Source organism: Takifugu rubripes, chromosome 22, assembly GCF_901000725.2.
Source record: "Takifugu rubripes chromosome 22, fTakRub1.2, whole genome shotgun sequence".
Taxonomy (NCBI): Eukaryota; Metazoa; Chordata; class Actinopteri; order Tetraodontiformes; family Tetraodontidae; genus Takifugu; species Takifugu rubripes.
Window position 1 is genome coordinate 10558724 of NC_042306.1, and position 18947 is coordinate 10577670.

Consider the following 18947-nt stretch of genomic DNA (forward strand, 5'->3'; position numbering starts at 1 on the left):
CCATAAAGATAAACAATGATCTGCAGCGACTTTCTGACTTATTATTGATCAACAGCACTTGTGGAAACAGAAGAAAAGCGTCAACATTTTGGAAATGAAAGGTGAAGAAGGGCAGCGCAGGAAAGGTCAATACCAAATGGAAAAGTTGCCGGCTGCCCTACAGTGTCAAGCAATACACAGAGCAATAAACAGTTCCAAACGCTAATTAGCTCACAGAGCTAGTGCTCCAAAACAAGAGAATTCAAAGTGAGCTAAATTATTTAGCTGATACTTCTGGAGCCATGAAATCCAGCCTTTAACAAATAGACAGCCAGGCTCCCAGTGACTCATTAGATGGGTAGAAGGAGATTGATCAAACAGTAATTGGAGAGTCATTTTAAAGCCCCCTCCTCTACTGGGGTGGCAGCCAGGCCCCTCGAAAGGTTGGCTTATCACTTTGGTTTGTAGTCAAAGGATCTCAACAAAGGTGCCAAGGATAACCTTACTGCAAGATACGATGTCAAAGTGCGACTGGTGCTTGAAAGTGGCCACATTCTTAAAATGACACAAAAATATTTTCTCATGAACTTGAAGAAGAAAAAACCTGTTATAGTTATAGACTTAATCTTAAGTGAATGAGAAAAAGGATGCCTCCAGTACGTAGATCATTTATGTGATGGATCTGGAAGACGTCTGTTCAGATAAACTTAAGCTTTCTTCTCCCAGTGACAGATGAACTTAAAAGCCTCGGGCTGCTTCTGACTTCTGTCTGTGATGGCAAAAGGCAAAAAAGAGCTCTATAAATCCGCTGTAGACAGAATGAAACCACTCTGGGAGTCATAATCCTCCCTTATCACGATGACACCAAAGGTCACTCTGGTGTATCAGTCAGGAACTGAGTGATTAATCAGCCAGAGGATTGTTTCCCTGCTGATTGGCTAAATCGGTCAGCTAATAAACACTGGGTTGGCCAGAGATCAGATTGGCTTTGGGGAGCGCAGAGCTGTGTCATATCAACTTAGTTCTTCAACAGCCTCAGTCCATCTGCACCAAAGACTCAGATCTGGATGTGTGTTCTTTCATTCCTGCTGCATCATTTACATGAAATTTCATCAGCTACGCCTTTAAACTCAGGATTATGACTACAGACAAGGTAAGAAAGATTACTGGTGTACTCGGCAGGCAAGATGGTTTATTTATACGATAGAGGACGATTCGAGGCACATTGTGCGTTGATTTAAAGTCTGAGTTCATGACAGAGAACTGAAAAATGCTGGTCTAAAGCGGCGTTTCCTGAAACTAGGCAGGGTCTTGAGATTTAAACAGCTGGTTCTCAGAGGCTCTTTGTTCCAGGTGTTGTGTGGAGTTGACCTCGCCGACCTCCTGTTCGGTTGCACGGACGAAATACCGTGTTGCCACAGAAACCAGCCGTGGACTCCGTTAAACGATGTGAGCAGAGTCGCTCGGCTCACCCGAGTGACGTCATCTCATGCCCAAAATACGACATCAGTAAAAAAAAAGTTCTGACAGGATTAGATGACCGGTTGACGCGTGTACTTGATGTTTCCTGACAGACCTGCAACGTTGCAGACACAGGTGACCTCCTGGACGCCCTTTTCCTTAAGAGCGAATCCTCCTCGGCGGTGGCCTCCCCCCTCTGGTCTCCCTGCACCACAGACAGCAGCACCACCGAAGACCCTCCCACAGACCCCACGGAGAGTTTCCCCTCGTCTTTCTGCGCCGGTTTCCCCATTGCCGACACACCGTCATTTCCCCCGTCTTTGGAATGTCAGCCTGCCCCTGCTCAAAAGAATCCCTATGTTTCCATAGACCTCGGTAAGACCTGTTTCCAGAGCAAAAACCATTTTCTAGAGGAGACGGGGCGGAAATCATTCCAAGCCTCATCATTTATTTCCATAACTGAGCCATGTGACAGTTGTGGAGCTTTTCAAAGGGCATTTATGAAGGACTCTTTGTTATGCTGTTATTCATCAGGCATGGAAGTGGGGAAGGGGGGAAGGGGGGTTCTGTGCATCTCTATTTTTGTGTCTCTTTGTGAAATTACAGCAAAAAACAAATCACACACACATTGGGAACTGTTCAAATGACCAAAGTCTGCCGCAACACAAAGACATGTTAAATGTATTTTGTGTATTTGTATTGTTTTCCGCTTCCTGACTCGTACTTTTGGCTTGAACATCAGCAGGGCGCAGCCGTCACAATAATAATTTTCTAATATATATTTTGAGTTTCCTTCGGCGCTCGGGGGCAATTGGGTGAATCATTGTTTGCAATTTTCCCGGTTCAATCGGCAGGTTGGGAGTCCTGTCACCTGCAGCAGGACTTTGGCATCGCATATTACCTCTCCAAGACGCAGGCCTCACCCCTGTCCCCGCACCAGCCGCTCACGGTGAAGGATCTGCTGCTGTCCAACCTGGGGAAAACAGTAAGGACCCCAAATTTAGCATTTCTGTTAAAGCTTTAAGGTCCGGCAGTGAATAACAGGTGTAGTTTGACATGAGCACAACTTGAAGTGTGTGTGTGTGTGTGTGTGTGTGTGTGTGTGTGTGTGTGTGTGTGTGTGTGTGTGTGTGTGTTGCGGCCTGGCGGCAGCTGCCCCTTTCTAGGCTCAAGAGCACTAAATAAACAGAATTTTTATGAGTTACTCCAACTGGAACATTCTGTCCATCTGGTTCTCAGGGGCAGCAGATCCCCCAGCATTCCCCTCAAGAGCTTATCCTTAATGAGGACGAGAAGAAGCTTTTGGCGAAAGAAGGCGTGATGTTACCCGGTAAACTGCCTCTGTCCAAGGTACTGAAACACGCCTGGGCCATTTGTCGGTCCGTCTCCGCGGTCTGGATGTGAATCCCTTCTCATCATCTTCACAGTCATCTCTAGCCCAGTTTTCCCTGACCGCCCCCCCTCGCTCGCCTTTCTGTTTTGACAGTTGGAAGAGCGAGTTCTGAAGAAGATCCGGCGGAAGATCCGCAACAAACGATCTGCCCAAGAGAGCCGGAAGAAGAGGAGGGAATATGTGGATGATCTTGAAGGAAGGTGAGAGTGACACATGCGCCCGTCTGCGCGCTCCAGATGAGACAATTGAAAATGTGGCTGCTTCCGATCGTTCCGCATGGATCCCTCACCTCCTCCATCATCTGATGTGATCTGGTTCCTGACAGGCCCTTTGTGGAAAAGTGGTCACAGCTGAGGTCTGTTTGGAATAATGGGATTTTGGAATATCAGATGTGGGCAAAGTCCCACTGTCAGTGCTGATAAAGCCGTGTCCAGTCTTTGGCTTGTAATTAATTTGTTCATATTTGCGCTGGAGGCGTGTGAGCCTCCCGCTGCCAGTGGGGCGAAATAACAATTGAGGCTAATGGTCACATTAAGTCTAGTCATCCGTGTGTTCCGGAGGACTGGGAGCGTCTGCATCAGTCTTCAGAGAGCGGTCCCTAGGAGGAAGTTGGTATTCTGGCTCTGCTTCCACGATGCTCCATCAGAAACTCCGGCTGAATGCACCAGCAGCATCTGGCTGCACACTTGCTGCATAATTTAGCTTTTGATTTATATATATATTAATGGAAAAAGTGGTACCTGGCCCGCATCTTAACTATGAGATTTTGATTTGGAGCCATTTAGACGAAAATAAGGGTTTTGGTCGGCCAGGAGAACAAGAAAGCCGCATCTGTTTGTTGACTTTAGCCAAGGCAGAATTTGCTGTCTTCCTCCCCCTCCTCTCTTCCCCTTCACTCAGAATGAACCACAGTTAATCCTGCCGCCTCCCCCGCGTTGGCGCTCCGTCCCCATCACCCCTCACAGACAATGCTGCTCGAGAGGATGCACGCACGGAGCGGTGATGCTCCCGCTGTTGTTCAGCTTTGCACGATGAACCGATTCTTTTTAATGCTCTTAACTTCAAAACAAGGCCTCATCGATTCGGCTCCGAGTCATCACCATCAGCGAGTCATCTGGATCAAGCTTCAGTCAAAATGCAAAATCAATGGCGAGCCTGCCACGGGGGTCTCATCATTATTTAGGCCTCTGCCCAAATAACAAAGAAAAAAAGGTCCTGAATGATCAAGCGGGACCTTTAAACTCCAAACAAACCCTGAAGAATATTAATTTAAATACAATACAGAGCAAAAGTTTTACGCCGGGGTGAGACTTTCAGAACAAAGTTGGCTCCCGGTCGGTAATTGGGTCAAAACCAAGTGAAGCGTATCAATGAGGCGTCATTATTATTCACGGCCATATTGGAGAGCTGCTTGTTTGTATTTAAAATGGAACATCAGATGGATCAGATGTGGGACGCTGATGCCGGAGAAGCCGACAACCTTCTTCTCTGACTTCATCAATAATTCCTCCTCCCCCTCCTCCTCCTCCTCCTCCTCCCCCTCTCTCCTCTTCTACAGGATGTCTGCGTGTAGCGCCAACAACCTTGAACTGCAGAGGAAGATCCAGCGGTTGGAGGAGACCAACAAGTGAGTCCCGAAGGAGCAACCTTTGATCACATGATTGACTTGAATCACGTCTCTCGGTAGCTTGCTTTGCAAGGAGACGCATGGTTTAATTGACCGCGACAAAACAAGAATATTCTGCTGTCGCATCAAATGATGGATTGATTTAGCAGCTGACCATTTTCCGATGGTAATCCAGTCTATTGTTGAAGAACATCCCTGCAGCTCAGCTTTAAGGTGCTTTCACAGCAGAGGCAGGAACACCCCCCCCCCCCCCACCCCCCCCACTCCCCCCCCCCCCCCCCCCCCCCCCCCCCCCCCCCCCCCCCCCCCCCCCCCCCCCCCCCCCCCCCCCCCCCCCCCCCCCCCCCCCCCCCCCCCCCCCCCCCCCCCCCCCCCCCCCCCCCCCCCCCCCCCCCCCCCCCCCCCCCCCCCCCCCCCCCCCCCCCCCCCCCCCCCCCCCCCCCCCCCCCCCCCCCCCCCCCCCCCCCCCCCCCCCCCCCCCCCCCCCCCCCCCCCCCCCCCCCCCCCCCCACACACACCACAACACACACCACACACAGGTTAACGGTCAGAGGCAGTGTGGATGAAACAAAAAGAAAAAAATCCACTCTTTAAACGAGGCGTCATCCATTTTCGACATCTCCAGCTGGATTTGTGACTCCTTTTTTTTTTCTTTGCATTTATCTGATTCAAAATCTGCAGCATCGTGAAGCTCATAATTAAACTTTCAAAGCAGTTTATTTCTTTTTTTTCTTTCTTTTTTTTCCCTCTAAAAATGATTTCACTGATATCTTTTGTGATAATGGAAGTCTCAGCCTGAGGTTCAACCCAAGCGGTTATGATGCTGGCCAGTTTTAAAGCTACAAACTAGCCTTTTAAACCCGGGTCTCCCATTATGGCATAAATAAAAGTCATAGTGGTGGAGGTAGTGGTGTGTGTGTGTGTGTGGGGGGGGGGTCATGCATGCAGCATGTGGTGCTGGTGCCTTCCTCTCTGAAAGTGCTGCTTACCCTCAGCCATCATCTTCTCGGCCATTATGTTGCAGTGCTCTGCTGGAGCAGCTGAGCCGGCTACAGGCGCTTCTCCCAAACAGCCCCAGCACATCAACACACAAAGGGACCTGCATCCTGGTGAGGCAACGCATTACAATAATGTTCACCGCTGAGCCTGGCTCATAATCTGCAACATTTAAATGATAGATGTAGGTCAGCGCCTGAACACATCAATAATTTCATTTAGGACACCCCCCCCCCCCCACCCCCCCCACCCCCCACCCACCACCACCACCACCACCACCCCCTGCTTTGCACAAACTGTAATTGCTGGAAATCCTATTTTTATTTTTTGTTGTTGTGCATTTGTGTCCAGGTTTTGCTTCTGTCATTTTCCCTGCTCATTTCCTCAAGTCTCCAGCCAGAACCCTACAGCCAGCTGGGTCGTTCAGAACACACCCGGACCAAAGGTGAGCGCACACAGAAACACAGACACACACAGAAAAACGCACAATCTGACATCCCTCCCCCGTTGCTCTCACCCCACAGTGGTTTCCCGCTCCCTGCCGTCTCTGGAGGAGATGCGAGGTTCCTCCCCGCTTCCTCCCGTCTCCATCTCAAGAGGATTTGAGGACAGCTCAAGCTGACAGATCTCGCCAAAGTGGACTTCTCATCCTCTCACACACATGCAGGACGAGCTTCCAAATGAGCAATATGATTGTCAGAGACAGTGAGACGGTCCCGTCTCGGCAAATCTGCTCATCTAGATGCAAAGACATGAAGATATTTGTCAGAAGTACCACTAAAATGTGTAAACACAAACAATCCGCCGATGGAAATCATGTTCTTATCCTCTTTTTTGTACGATCACACACTTCATAGCTAAAATAAACTGTCGATTGGGTTCAGGATTACAATCCTCTTTTTCTTTTTTTGCAAAAAAGTCAAATAAACAACTGATACTAAGAAGATAAAAGTGGAGGTTAAAACATTTGTGATGCATCATCTCCCTGATGAATTAGCCAGAACTCACATAGGTTGGTAAGGTCCAGCTGCAGGGGAGGGGCAGAGGTAAATATGAGCCGAATAAAGTGTAGTGTATCCATTAAAATACATCCAATTTACAAGTGTGGAGAAATAAATTAAGAATTTAGCATACATTTTTTTCAATTTAAAGGAAAATGTGTTTATATCTATTGGCATTTTTAGGAGCGGAAGTTAATATTTCAGGCTTTCATCAATGGTTAGAGGGGAGATTCAATTTGAATCTGCATTCCGAAGACGTGTATAAAAGAAATTCAATTCTTTGTGGAAGCCATTATTCTACTGACAAATGGGTAGAACAAGAGAAGCTTTCTCCACATCGTTAATGTAGGATTTGCATAATAAAAGTGTCACATTTGTGTTGAGTTTACATTCAAATTTAAAAGCAGTTGATACAGAAAATGTCATAGAATGCTGCTTTTCTGCATGTGCGGCTTTGAGAGCTGAGATTAATACACAGATACAGATGGTCCTTTCCTTTCAGAGCAACTACAAGGACAACGAGGGCCCACTTTCGAAACAGTTACAGGGAGGACTGAGGTCAACCAGGCAAATCTGAATGGAGGGACAAAAGAGGCTCGCCTCTGAGTCTTTTTGTATCGAAAGGATTACCAATGTGGGAGAAAGAAATTGAAGATTGAAAAATGCTGTTATAGAGTCCAGCAATTCACTGAAATGTTGAGTTTCAGGGGTTTGGACAACGTGTATGTCCAGGATTGCGGTTACAGTTGACGTAGCTGCATATGAGCATCATTTCAGCCATTTATGTTTACGAGAAGATTTCATCCATCTTCAGCCGAAACATCAGGGCTGTTGATGCATCTCTGAAGCACTCTGATGAGCTTCTGTGGTGAAAGTCACAGAGGTGAAAAAGTGAATTTGAAAATAACCTGAGCAGAATCATTTGAATTCCTTTGGGAAGAGGTTAATTTAACACATCAGGCGTAGCCTATTAGTGATGTTCGTCTAGGTAAACACGGAGTCAGCATCTTCTGTTTTTAAAAGCTTTATTCTGCTGTTGAATGCAGAAAAACAACCGTGAATGCAAATAACTTTGCTGTTTAGGCGGGTGAGCAGAATCACAAGCAGCTCCCAGGGTCACGCACCGTACATGCCTGCGCTTATTTCCATGAAAAACAAACCCAAATGAAATTTACCAAGCGGCCCCCTGCAGAGCAGCTTGTGGAGGGGTTAACAGTGTAACGAGTCCTCCATTTAAAGGAAACGTGTAAATGCAGAGGCGCAACTGACCAATTCTAGCCCAGATTGTAATTACTCGCCATTTCTCTCTTCACACGCACATTCGGCGGGTGCTTGTGCGCTTTGCAAACATCAAAAGTGGCATAAGATATTAAAAGAAGAATCGCGTTCTCCCTGTGACTCTACCATCATGGAGGAGCTGCCTGGAGGCTAATTTTCCATTCCTCTGATGTGCATCAGCCCTGATAGCAAAGCTGTGCGCGATAAGGAAACCTTTCTGAAAATACCATCATGCACGATTGCCACTGACGTCACTGGCAGGAATGGTAAAGGTGGTATTTGAAAACAAAACATCAAAGGGCTGGAATTTACTGAGTCTGATGAAAGGAAAGAATAATAATGATGTTTTTGGTGCAAAGGAAAAGTGGAGAGATTCTGGCATTGGTCGGAGACCAACAAATATAAAAAAAAGTCGATGGAATTGATTGATACTCATCCGTTACACCACCACCGTTTCCCGCATTATCAGTCACGATTAGTTTTTATAGATTTCCATCGCACTGAGTCCTGCCGCTAACTGCAGCCATTCTGTGCGCGTTCAGGTCGTGCGCCATTGGAAGCGTCGGCTAGTATAAATGCGCGCACTTTGCTGCTGCTGTCAGCGTCCTTGCAAAGAGGAGGCTGCATCAGCGCGCACCTCCAACCTTCCGACCATCCTGGCGACCCTTTATCACCTTTTGTTCTTTTTTCTATGATTTTTTGGTTTTCTCATCACCAAAAATGAAGCTTAACGCGACAGCGGCGCGTTTCCGCGCGTAATTGTTTCGCTAAATTTATACGTTGTGCGACTGAGAAGATGTGGATTTGCGTGTGCAGACGGTCTGGAAGTTAGAAAGAAGCGCAACTCTTTTTCAAACAATTCCTATTTTTTTAAAGTCTCTCCTCAAAACCATGGAGAACAGTAGCAGCAGCAGCGTCTCCGGATCGCTGAGCGCGCCGAGCGTGTGTGAGGAGGACGAAGGGGTAATGTTCAGACTTAACAGCTCCGCGGACTCATCGTCAAACTTGGCTGCTTTTAACCTTTCACTGAACTGCTGGCTTCACATCCTCTCCAGGGAGTCTTCGCTGGACCTGCACGGAGACTCCTCCAACCTGCCAGTAGGTCTATTTAAGGATTTAGTGACCAAATTTCCCCGAATCATGTTGTTTAAGTCATCTCGGTGTGCGCTGAAAGCAAATGTATTTAACTTTAAATGTCCGTGGATGCACTTTTCCACTGCTGCGTGTGTTTTCCACAGCTGCGCGTCCTCATTGCACTGGTGTACCTGGTGGTGTGTGTGCTGGGGCTTGTGGGTAACCTCCTGGCGCTCCTTCTGCTCCACTCCCGCCACCGTGGCCACCACTCTTCTATTGACTGCTTTGTGATGAGCCTGGCGCTGACGGACCTCCAGTTCGTCCTCACTCTGCCCTTCTGGGCCGTGGACACGGTGATGGACTTCCGCTGGCCGTTTGGCCGAGTCATGTGCAAGATCGTGAGCTCGGTCACCACCCTGAACATGTATGCCAGCGTGTTCTTCCTCACCGCCATGAGCGTGACCCGCTATCACACGCTGGTGACGTCTCTGAGGATGGAGAGCCCCAGGGTGGCCACCGCGCGTGCCAAATGGGCCAGTTTAGCCATTTGGATGGTGTCACTGGTGGCTACTCTGCCTCACGTGATCTACTCCACCACCGTCCAGGTTTGAGGCTCCATCGCCAGCGTTTATATTTGTACATATCTTAACCTCTCACGTTAACACAGTTGTTGGGTTCCAGGTGTCAGCGGACGACGAGCTGTGCCTGGTGCGCTTTTCCGAATCGGATTCAGACCAGTGGGACCCTCAAGTGCTGCTGGGACTTTACCAGATGCAGAAAGTCCTGCTGGGATTTTTAGCTCCGCTGATTGTCATTTCCGTGTGCTACCTCCTCCTGCTGAGGTTCATCCTGAGCAAGCGCGTCGTGGGCAGCACGCCCAGCAACGCCGGCGACACTTCGGAGTACGAGAGAGGGCGCCAGCGCCGCCGCTCCAAAGTCACTCGCTCCGTCACCATCGTCGTGCTGTCCTTCTTCGTCTGCTGGCTGCCTAACCAGGCTCTCACCCTGTGGGGGGTGCTGATCAAGTTTGACCTGGTGCCCTTCAGCAAGGCCTTCTACAACGCCCAGGCCTATGCTTTCCCCCTGACTGTGTGTCTCGCTCACGCCAACAGCTGCCTCAACCCGGTGCTCTACTGTCTGATCCGCAAAGAGTACCGAGCCGGCCTGAAGGCGCTGGTGCTCAGAGTCTCGCAGTCTCTCCAAAATGTCCTGAGTCTGTCTCTGAGGGGGAGGAAAGTGGAGGAGGCTCCCCCCTGTGTGGTCATGATACACAAAGACATGGACATGTGATATAGGAGCTGTTATGTTGCTGACCCATCTCCATCTTTAAAGAGGATGGCTTAAATGACTAAAACCATGCTAAAAACCCAATGGTCGTCCCGAAGAAGCATGTGCCTTATCTGCTTAATCCATACAAAAACAATGTGTCGTGAAAATTCGATCAAACTACTATAAAGTAGATCCAGGGCCTCAAAAGTGCAGTTTTTGATCATTATATTGTTTAAACCACTGAACAGGAGCTTGAGGGATGTCAGTCATCTCGGTAAGTAGTAGAAAGTCACACATTTATTATTCTGCTGCCTTGTTTGTTGCATTACTTTGCAATGCTGGGCTCTATCTCAGCCTGCATTTTGGAGCCGCTGTCAAATATTAAAGTATGGGATTAAGGGATTAGGAATCATGGCATTCCTTTGTGGAGTTTGCTCGCTCTCCAGAGACATCCGTATTAGGCCGTCTGGTGATCTGTGTTCCTGCTCTCTCCCATTGATGAGTCAGTGCTCACACACACACACACCACTCTTAATTTAAATGTTTCATTTGAGCCTTCCAGGCTAATACGTGGAACACCTGTAAGGATGGTGCTCTGAGCGCGTTTAATATCCTAAATCTTTATAATCCCTCCTGCCACCGGCTAGAAGTCAAGACTTCCACAAGCTGGGTCAAATATCTATTATCTTCAAGGTCTGAGAGCAACTGCCCTAATTTTCAAGCACTAATGCAGCTGAAGAAAATGTCAGCTGGGTATTACCGTAATCAACTGCTGCACCTTTTTCGTACATCAGAGAAGAAATGGAAGGAAAATGGAAAGAGATGGAAGAATCTGTGCCCACCCAGAGAACAACAGGGCTTGTTGGGGGAAAAAAAACTGCAAGACGGACTCAAACATCTCCTGTGAGCTGTTGAGAAAAAAGAGTTTTCAGAGGTCAGTTAAATGTCAGGTGAGTCAGCCTTCATCATGCCGACTACAGCGACGGGATCCAGGGCACGTGCTGCTTTTGTGATTGAAAATCGATTCAGGCAGGTCGGCGGCGGAGCTCCCGCCGCCCCAATCGGAGCAGAGATCAAGAGAGGTGACCGATGATGAAAATTATGCAAATCACACACGTTTGCAGTCAGAAAACCTACAACAGTTGGACCAGCTTGCTAAAAAGGAGGGGGTTTATAACTGTGGACATACCTGTGTCGCTCCAGTGACTCCGAGCCTCAACTGGGTCAGCTCTACACTCCGCAGCGGGGGCCACGGCCCCCATGCAGCCTGATCTGAATATTCCCACCAGTGGATGCGTTTTTTTTTCGTCCTCTGCACATCACGTATAAAGAGATGCACTCACCATCTTTGCTGTTACTCTGCAGGAGAGGGAAAAGCTCCCATCCTGTGTCATTGGCGTGAAACTGTGTGTCCTGTCCTGCTGTTCATATGTGGACTGTTCTGTGATTACATGTATGTAACATGACATTGAATAAACAAAGGAAGACAAAAGCGACGCGTCCCGAAATTGATTCCGGCCCAGACGAGGGGACAGGGGGGGGGATGGGCCTGGCAGACAATAGCTGACTCACGTTTTTACCCTTTTGCAACCTTTAAAGACTGAAGGATAACGGTCGTCGTCGGAGGGGCCAGCGTGCATAAACCACACGGACCAGTCAAAGATGTCTTGATTTGCGAGAGGATTCTGCATTTTCTTCCCATTTCTTTATTAAATCTACCATCTTAGTTGCAGCATTTCTTACCAAACTCCGAAAGTGTTCCGACAGAGCAGCCACGGTTCATCCGCTTACCCGGAAAACTTGTTTTTCTGGTCTGTAGCTTTTTCCAGAAAAACACCTCTCGCCAGCTGCAAGCGAGGATTTTTGCTGCGTGCTCTGAATTAAATCTTCGGGGCAATTTCTGGGTTGGAAATCCATTCGTGCAGTTTCAATCAGACGCTGGAAAAAACTGCACGCTGCCCAATCAGGATCATAATTACAGGAACAGCAGACCTTTTTTTTTTTTATACGTGCTATCATCTAGCCTTAGAATGGAAGTCGTGGGCAAAGACCAAACAAGAAAAGGAGACGATGAAATTAGCTCCACTTTCTGTAGTGTTTGTTGTGGAGCCGTCACTGTTGAAGGAGTAATTTAATATCTTGAACAGGTTGTTTGGGCTGGTTCCAGACAGGACAGCAGCATTACAGCAGTTTGAGAACTCCTCTGACATCTAACCTAAACCATATTTTTTTTAAAAACCCCAAACACAGAGCTCTGGCTATTATATGGGGCTTTATTAATAAATGACGAGATCCTGTGTAATCTAAGAGGAAATGGCCACAATAGTTCAACATTTCCTTAAAAATATCACGAGAAGCTACCAGATAAAAAGTCTCTCCTTTGCAGCTGAAGCGAACTACACAGCACATCTGCCAGGATCGTTAGTAAAACTAGTGTTGGGTCGGGGCGACGTACCGCGTGCTCCCATCCCATTGACCTTGCTTTGATCCAGGAAAAAAAAACCTCAAAGATCCTTTCTTTCCTCTCCAACAGCAGTCGCGATAAAGCTGCAAATTGGTATGCGAAGGAGCAGTAATGAGGACAGCGTAATGATGTGTTTAGAGTGAATACTGCTCTTTAAATCGGTGATGAGTCAGGGTAGCTGCCTGTTCACTGTGTTGCCCACTCATCTGGAGGGATAAGACTTACTAATGGACTGAAGCACATTCAATGTCAGATACCCGGCATCGTGTCCCCTGAAACAATCATCTACGAACACCTGGGACTCACCGTCTCGCAACAACTGATAATAATAACAATAATAGACTGCTCATTTTCTTTGGACATAACTGATTGTTACAGAAACTCACATTTATAGCGAGATAACTGGCGCGGAAACATCCTGACCACATGCGGCATCAAACAATAACGTGTCATTTCCTGTTGGAGAGAAAAGTGTTTGTCCTGAGTTCAACTGTTTGTAGAAAAATAAAAAAGGCTGATTGGTTTGGAGAAACTTTTACAATAATTGGAGGTAAAAGATGAGTGTTTGAGGGCAGAAGGTATGAAGCAGTTTGCAGTTTATAAAGACTTGTTTTCTTCATCTGCCTCAGGAGACTCTGCTTTCTCCTTCTTCAACAAAACCTCGTCCTTAATGTCCCCAGTGTCCATTAACGCCTCTGCTTCTCGTTTCCTCACCTCCTTTTTCACCTTCACGCCAACAGTAACCGACTGATGTGGTTTGACATCAGCTTTGCACTCCGACGTTCTTGTGGAACTCTGGCAGATGGTTGGCCCCTCCCACTTTGGAATGTCCAATCCCAGCAGCTCCATCAGATGTTTCATTATATCATCTACATAACCATGGATACGCAGGTATGAATGCTTGTCCTGGGGGGGGAGAGTGGACCACATGAGCTGCTCATTAATACGTTTAGGTCAAGTGCTGAAGCGTGGCTCGGAGCTCGTGCCAGATGACGTGGACGAGACTTACGTGCTTTGTGGGCTGTAGGTTGACAATGGCCAGCTTTCCTCCCTTGCGCTTCGTGATGAGGGGCAGGTCTCCGCTGGGTTTGATCTGCATGGATGTGCCCAGCGTCAGAGCCAGATCCGCTTGTCTGTGAAGGCAAAATTGAGTCACAGCATGTAAAAACTCTTAAAGTTGTGTCCTGGCGCCAGCTGAGACACATGACTGGGGACAAAGGCTGAATCCCAAGTCTCCTTTTCACCTTTTCAAAAACACTGACAAGCAGCTGCTACTTCGACAGAAGTGATGAGTCCCAAAGAGTCAACATGCTGTTGTCAATAGCAATAGTCGCCATGGTTCTAGTATTATCTGCTATTATTACCTGCAGCTGCATTGGCTTTTATGACGAACAATTTTAAAATATGATTCATGACTAAATATTTACGTGTAGTAGCTCACAATTTAATATGTGATAAACAAATAAGAGTGTTACTGTAAAGACCAATAATTGCGCTTAATTACACTGAAGTACTTCTTTTTTCTGTTTATGCTCCTCCATCAGATCAGTGGACACAGTATATCAGGGAAAAGTTAATTTGGTTTCACTGAAGGTCTTGGCTTGCCTTTATTCCAAGGGTTGTGTTGCTCAGCCCCTTAACCTTACGCAGAATTGGGCCACCCCTTCGCTCGCCATGAACACGCAGCACCAAGGGATAACCAGTAGAGTCATGATTCAAACTAAATAATAATATAATAATACAATATAATATAATAATATTGTTTTCCTCTTTTACAGTAAGACTTAATACTCTTGTGAGTACGTGCACAGTGTAGTGCTCTCAGAGGACCCAGGAACTTCCACAGTGGAGCACCTAACCTGTCATGTTTTAAGCAGGAGCTACAAGGTTTATTAAAAACAAGCCCAGTTCCATTAGTGTTCTTGCAACTTGTCACCATTGGCTTTGCAGCAATACCAGAACCACACTCTTGAAGACTTTAATCGTCCCTCTACAGTGGATCAACACAAGCTAACGGGAGCTTGAACACCCCGTATGTTTATGACAAAACCTCACATGCATGCGTAAACCTTTCCACCTCTCGCCTATTGAAATTGTAAACAGGAATATTAGAGGTTGCAGGAATGTTTTTGGACAACAGAAAACAGGTAGGGGGGGGATCGACAGATGAGTGTGCACTCTGTTCTGCTTGGTGGACAACCCATATGTGTCCAGCATAAAAATCAATACAGTAATAGGAAGAAAAGCAAGTTCAAACTGCTGTCCTCTCACCTACTGGCTTCTTCTGCCTTGTTCAGGTCTCTATCGGGCAAAGCATCCTCCCAGTCCAGTATAGTGCTTATCAGCTTTCCCCTGTTTGAGTAAAGCACATCAGCCTTGTCTATAAATTCTTGCTGGCACGTCACATCAGTGAAGTGAAAGCCTGCGGTTTACCTGCAGGCTCTTAGGCCCCTGGATCGCACCACATCGCAGAGCCGCCCCGTTGGTTTCAGGCCCATGACACCAATCACTTTATCTCTCACGTACTGCCTAGAAAACCCGAGACTCCTGTCAAACCTCATTGGCTTTTTGTCATTGAACTCATCAAAAATACCGCATAAATATCTTTCCAGAGCTACAGGCCCTGCTTGAGCAGCGATGGAAGAAAAATGATAAAACCTGACATGCAGATACGTTAACATGATCCTAACAGACAGTTGATTACGAAGAACCGTGAGCTTAAAAGCAAAAAAGGGAGCACAGGCTTCTGTTCCAGTTTTCTGGTTACGAGTGATGGCAGATGGGCTCCTCTGCATTACATGTAAAATTAATTGCCTGATAAAACGTGACGGTGACTTGCTTTTTATGAACATGATGTATTTTCATGTGCTCATCCACAACAATTAGAAGTGCACTTATGAAAAGAGGATTGCAGCACTTTTTTTTATACTTTGTGCTTCCTGTCCAAGTCTAAAAAGGCTAAAAACATACTCAAACTACTATAAAATAATTATTCCGCTACTTTTCTGCTGCTGCAGAGTAACAGAGAGGCTGTTGTTGTTGGACTTTTGCCTTGACCTTCTCCTTGGTGAAATGTTTTTCCATCAGAAAACATAAAAACGAATATTGCATTATTACTTTTTGGAACTGTCGTTGGAACATCCATTAATGTTTAGGGTGTTTTCAGTCCTCACAATGCTTATTTTCCTTTGTTGTCTATCAGTCTATCGATCAGCAAGATGCTGATTCTATCCACATAGAGTTGTACATACCTGCCACACTTCTCACACTCCTCCACGAACATGTTTCCATGAAGCTCTGACAGCATGTCTCTAAAGCCATAAAGACAACATAATTCATTTCGTTTGTCATCTCCAAAGTTAACACCTGGACTTTTCCAGGCTCTGCTCAATATTCTGAGGCCATCTTCACAGAGCGGCTCCACCTGGCAGACTTCTGCAGATTAGTGTCAAACCTAGTCTCCGCCAGTTTTCTGCAGCCACAAAGATTTCCTCAGAGGACTGAGGTACCGTAAAAAATGCTGACTGATGGAGGGCCAGTGGGGGGGTGGGGGGTGGGAGGGCTACAAAATGACTAAAGGTAAAGTGAGGCAAAGTAAGTTTCAATATTCGCAAAGGCAGGGTATATGTGATGAATGAGAAATTGGATTTGTGGCCTTTGGCCGTGGGTTAGTCCAACATGATTAAATAGTCCAGACCAAACATTGCACACAGTAGTTCCTGAGATTCATTCACATGGAGACTTTCTGGGATGTAACAGCAGAAAGCTTTGTAGCTTGAATGAAAACTTTTGCTTAAAAGTATTAAAAAAGGCCTTATTTATTAGACTTGATATTGTATATGTATTAAATCTGCTGGCAAAAAAGGTCCTGAGATTTCACTTTTTTCCATCTTCCTCTCATAATAATAATCTTGTTATACTAACTTAATATGTTGACCAGTGGTTAGTGAACATTGACATTAGAGGTTAAACTGTGATGATTTAATTAAATGGCCCAATCTTAATAGGATTTATGAGGGCTGGGTGTCATATTGCAGTACAGGGCGAGTTACCGGGGAAATCCTGACCGGACATGCAGGCCGTCCACGTTCTGGCTGATGAGGTACTTGAGATAGCCGGCCCTCTGCAGTCCCAGGAGAGCCATGTGAGTTAAGCTGGGTCGGGCAGCCTCAAACGTCGTTTCAAACTGAGGCGATTCGCCCTTCTCCTCCAACGTCCACACACCCTTTGGCCCTCTGAATTGTGAATAAAACAGAATCAATTCTAATGGAAGCCAATTCAGTAATTGGTACAAAAATATACAAATCATTATGCTGCCATTTACATATGTCGTGATGGTAATGAACACCAGGCAGCAGATGGGTTCTGATAAACAGAGATTTTTATTTTTATTTTTTAAATCAATGTTTACCAACTGAGATGCGGAAAAATCTGTTCTCCCATACCACATATTTGTAAATCTCAGCTTTTTGTCATACACAGAAAAACAACCTATCATTTCTGTACATTCATCTTGCAGAACATGGAGCTTAGAGCATGATAGAAGAGTCTGTAGTTTGCTGCATCGCTACATGAATTCAAATAAATAATAACTCATTGTGGACCTACAGCAATAAATTTTAAATAGACCTGTGGTAAAGACCAAGGTTTCAATAGCTGCTGTGTGTGCAGAAGCTTTGGGTATTTCGCAGGTCTTTAGAGAAGCAGTGGATTGATAATGCTGTCCAAGATCAATTCACTGACAGCCTGACCGATGAAATAGTAGCATGTTTCAGAGGCTCAAGTCTCCTGATAGGTAAACATGAATGCACCACAACAAAAACATGTCAATCAAACATACACAAGCAAGGTATAAACTCAAGATTCTACAGGAAGACAATGAAACGAGGATTTATTTTGTGTGTTTTTTGCCAGGAAGTCAGGATTTAAGTGTAGTCACACTGCAGCGGCTTAGGTTACGCATCAGCTCTCAAGGCCTGTCTGACGTCTTCATGTTTTTTCTGTGTTGCCTTTGATTTCAGACTATATGAGAAGGATTTGGCAGATAAAAAAACAGCACCATCGTCTGTTCAAACACCAGTACAACAAGAGAGCAGAGGGACAATTCTCAGTTACAGTCACTTGTGCCTCACCTGAAGTCTGGGATTCCCGATGAGGTGCTTATTCCTGCTCCAGAGTGGACAACCAAGTGCCGAGAATCTTTTATTAGCTGGGCAAGGATCTCCACCTTTGCCTTAACTTCCTCAGCACTATCAAACTCCTGTCAGACAGATTTGACACAGATACACTTGCAGTGGGACCCACTAACAGACAGTACATCACCTTATTTTTAGAAGACAAGAGTATTTGAAAAATTCGAAAAGGGGGTCTTTCAAGAGTTTCACCAAATATAAGATTCAATAGTAGTAAATGCAGCTATTTTATTCTGGGTGCTTCCATTTGAGGGTTTAAAAAGTTTTGGTTGGTCTTTTACTAAAGGAAGCCATGGAGACAAAAAGGAGAGGATGAAAAATAATTTCGTTTCGTGAAAACGTAAGATAGCATAAAAATTCACATCCGGATCTTTTGAACACTGTTAATTTGTTTTAAATTAAGAGAAAGCATAAAGCGTTCCTTTAACAATCGAGTAATTTACATCATCGTTTATAAGACGCAAATGTGTCACAATGCAATATTATACTGTCCATTCTTGCAAGTGATCCCTTCTTTTAATCAAACAGTTGCTTTTTGTAATTTTTAAAAAATCCTGCACTCCATATTTCCCTCTGCTTAAAATACAGCTAATGATAAACTCTTACGTCATTAGTGGTAGTAGGCAAACGTTTTTGCACTCACTTGTACATATCATATACATATGTTTTAAATCGCAAATGTTTTACGCGTTTAGAAATTATTCTAATATGAACTGCTTGTTTGCCCGAACGTAAAGGATCATCATTTAGCTAGCCTGCTAGCAGATTTCTACCGAGAAAGCAGCTACAGGAACTATTCATTTTTTACCTCGGGAAGACCACAGACACCTTTATCTGCGTACGGCGAAAGCCCGGCTGCATAATTCACAGACATGTCTGTTGGCTGTACCCTCCTCTTGTTGTTAAAGTTTAAGAAAATGGCTTATAAATTCTAAAAGTGCCAGGTTACCGGGGCGAGTTTTTGTTATTTGTGATACGTCATCTCTGAGCGACGCGCTGTGGAGCAAAATGTCGTACGATGTAACTCTTAACAGTATTAACATTCTTTAAATACGACTTATAAAGATATACGACTCATTAAGATACAAAGACAAAATTTATACGTATTATCTGATATATCGTTGATTGAAAGTGTGCGAAATATTCCCATTGGCTGGGAAGGCTGGGAAGCGTAGTTTTGAGATATTTGAGATACGGTATATACATTCATTTG

At 45.8% G+C, this 18947-nt stretch overlaps 3 protein-coding genes across 3 annotated transcripts; 2 read left to right on the plus strand and 1 right to left on the minus strand.

The window, feature by feature from the left end:
• Positions 1-977: 977 nt before the first annotated feature.
• On the plus strand, positions 978-6345 carry LOC115247989 (cyclic AMP-responsive element-binding protein 3-like protein 3-A). Its single transcript, XM_029831222.1, has 10 exons — positions 978-1132; positions 1333-1428; positions 1554-1815; positions 2295-2425; positions 2680-2790; positions 2927-3033; positions 4392-4460; positions 5485-5569; positions 5808-5901; positions 5981-6345. The coding sequence occupies exons 1-10, from the start codon at positions 1118-1120 to the stop codon at positions 6076-6078; spliced, it is 1068 nt and encodes a 355-aa protein (XP_029687082.1). The 5' UTR covers positions 978-1117; the 3' UTR covers positions 6079-6345.
• Positions 6346-7528: 1183 nt separating this feature from the next.
• On the plus strand, positions 7529-10892 carry LOC101077815 (relaxin-3 receptor 1-like). The gene is made up of 3 exons (XM_003975640.2): positions 7529-8833; positions 8974-9414; positions 9491-10892. Exons 1-3 carry the CDS (start codon positions 8627-8629, stop codon positions 10097-10099), a joined length of 1257 nt encoding a protein of 418 aa, XP_003975689.1. The 5' UTR covers positions 7529-8626; the 3' UTR covers positions 10100-10892.
• A 1441-nt stretch (positions 10893-12333) lies between these two features.
• sirt6 (sirtuin 6) lies at positions 12334-18734 on the minus strand. The gene is made up of 8 exons (XM_003975639.3): positions 18543-18734; positions 17675-17802; positions 16595-16777; positions 15794-15853; positions 14976-15071; positions 14814-14894; positions 13552-13675; positions 12334-13448 (listed from the first exon to the last, which is right to left on the minus strand). Exons 1-8 carry the CDS (start codon positions 18606-18608, stop codon positions 13140-13142), a joined length of 1047 nt encoding a protein of 348 aa, XP_003975688.1. The 5' UTR covers positions 18609-18734; the 3' UTR covers positions 12334-13139.
• Positions 18735-18947: the final 213 nt, after the last annotated feature.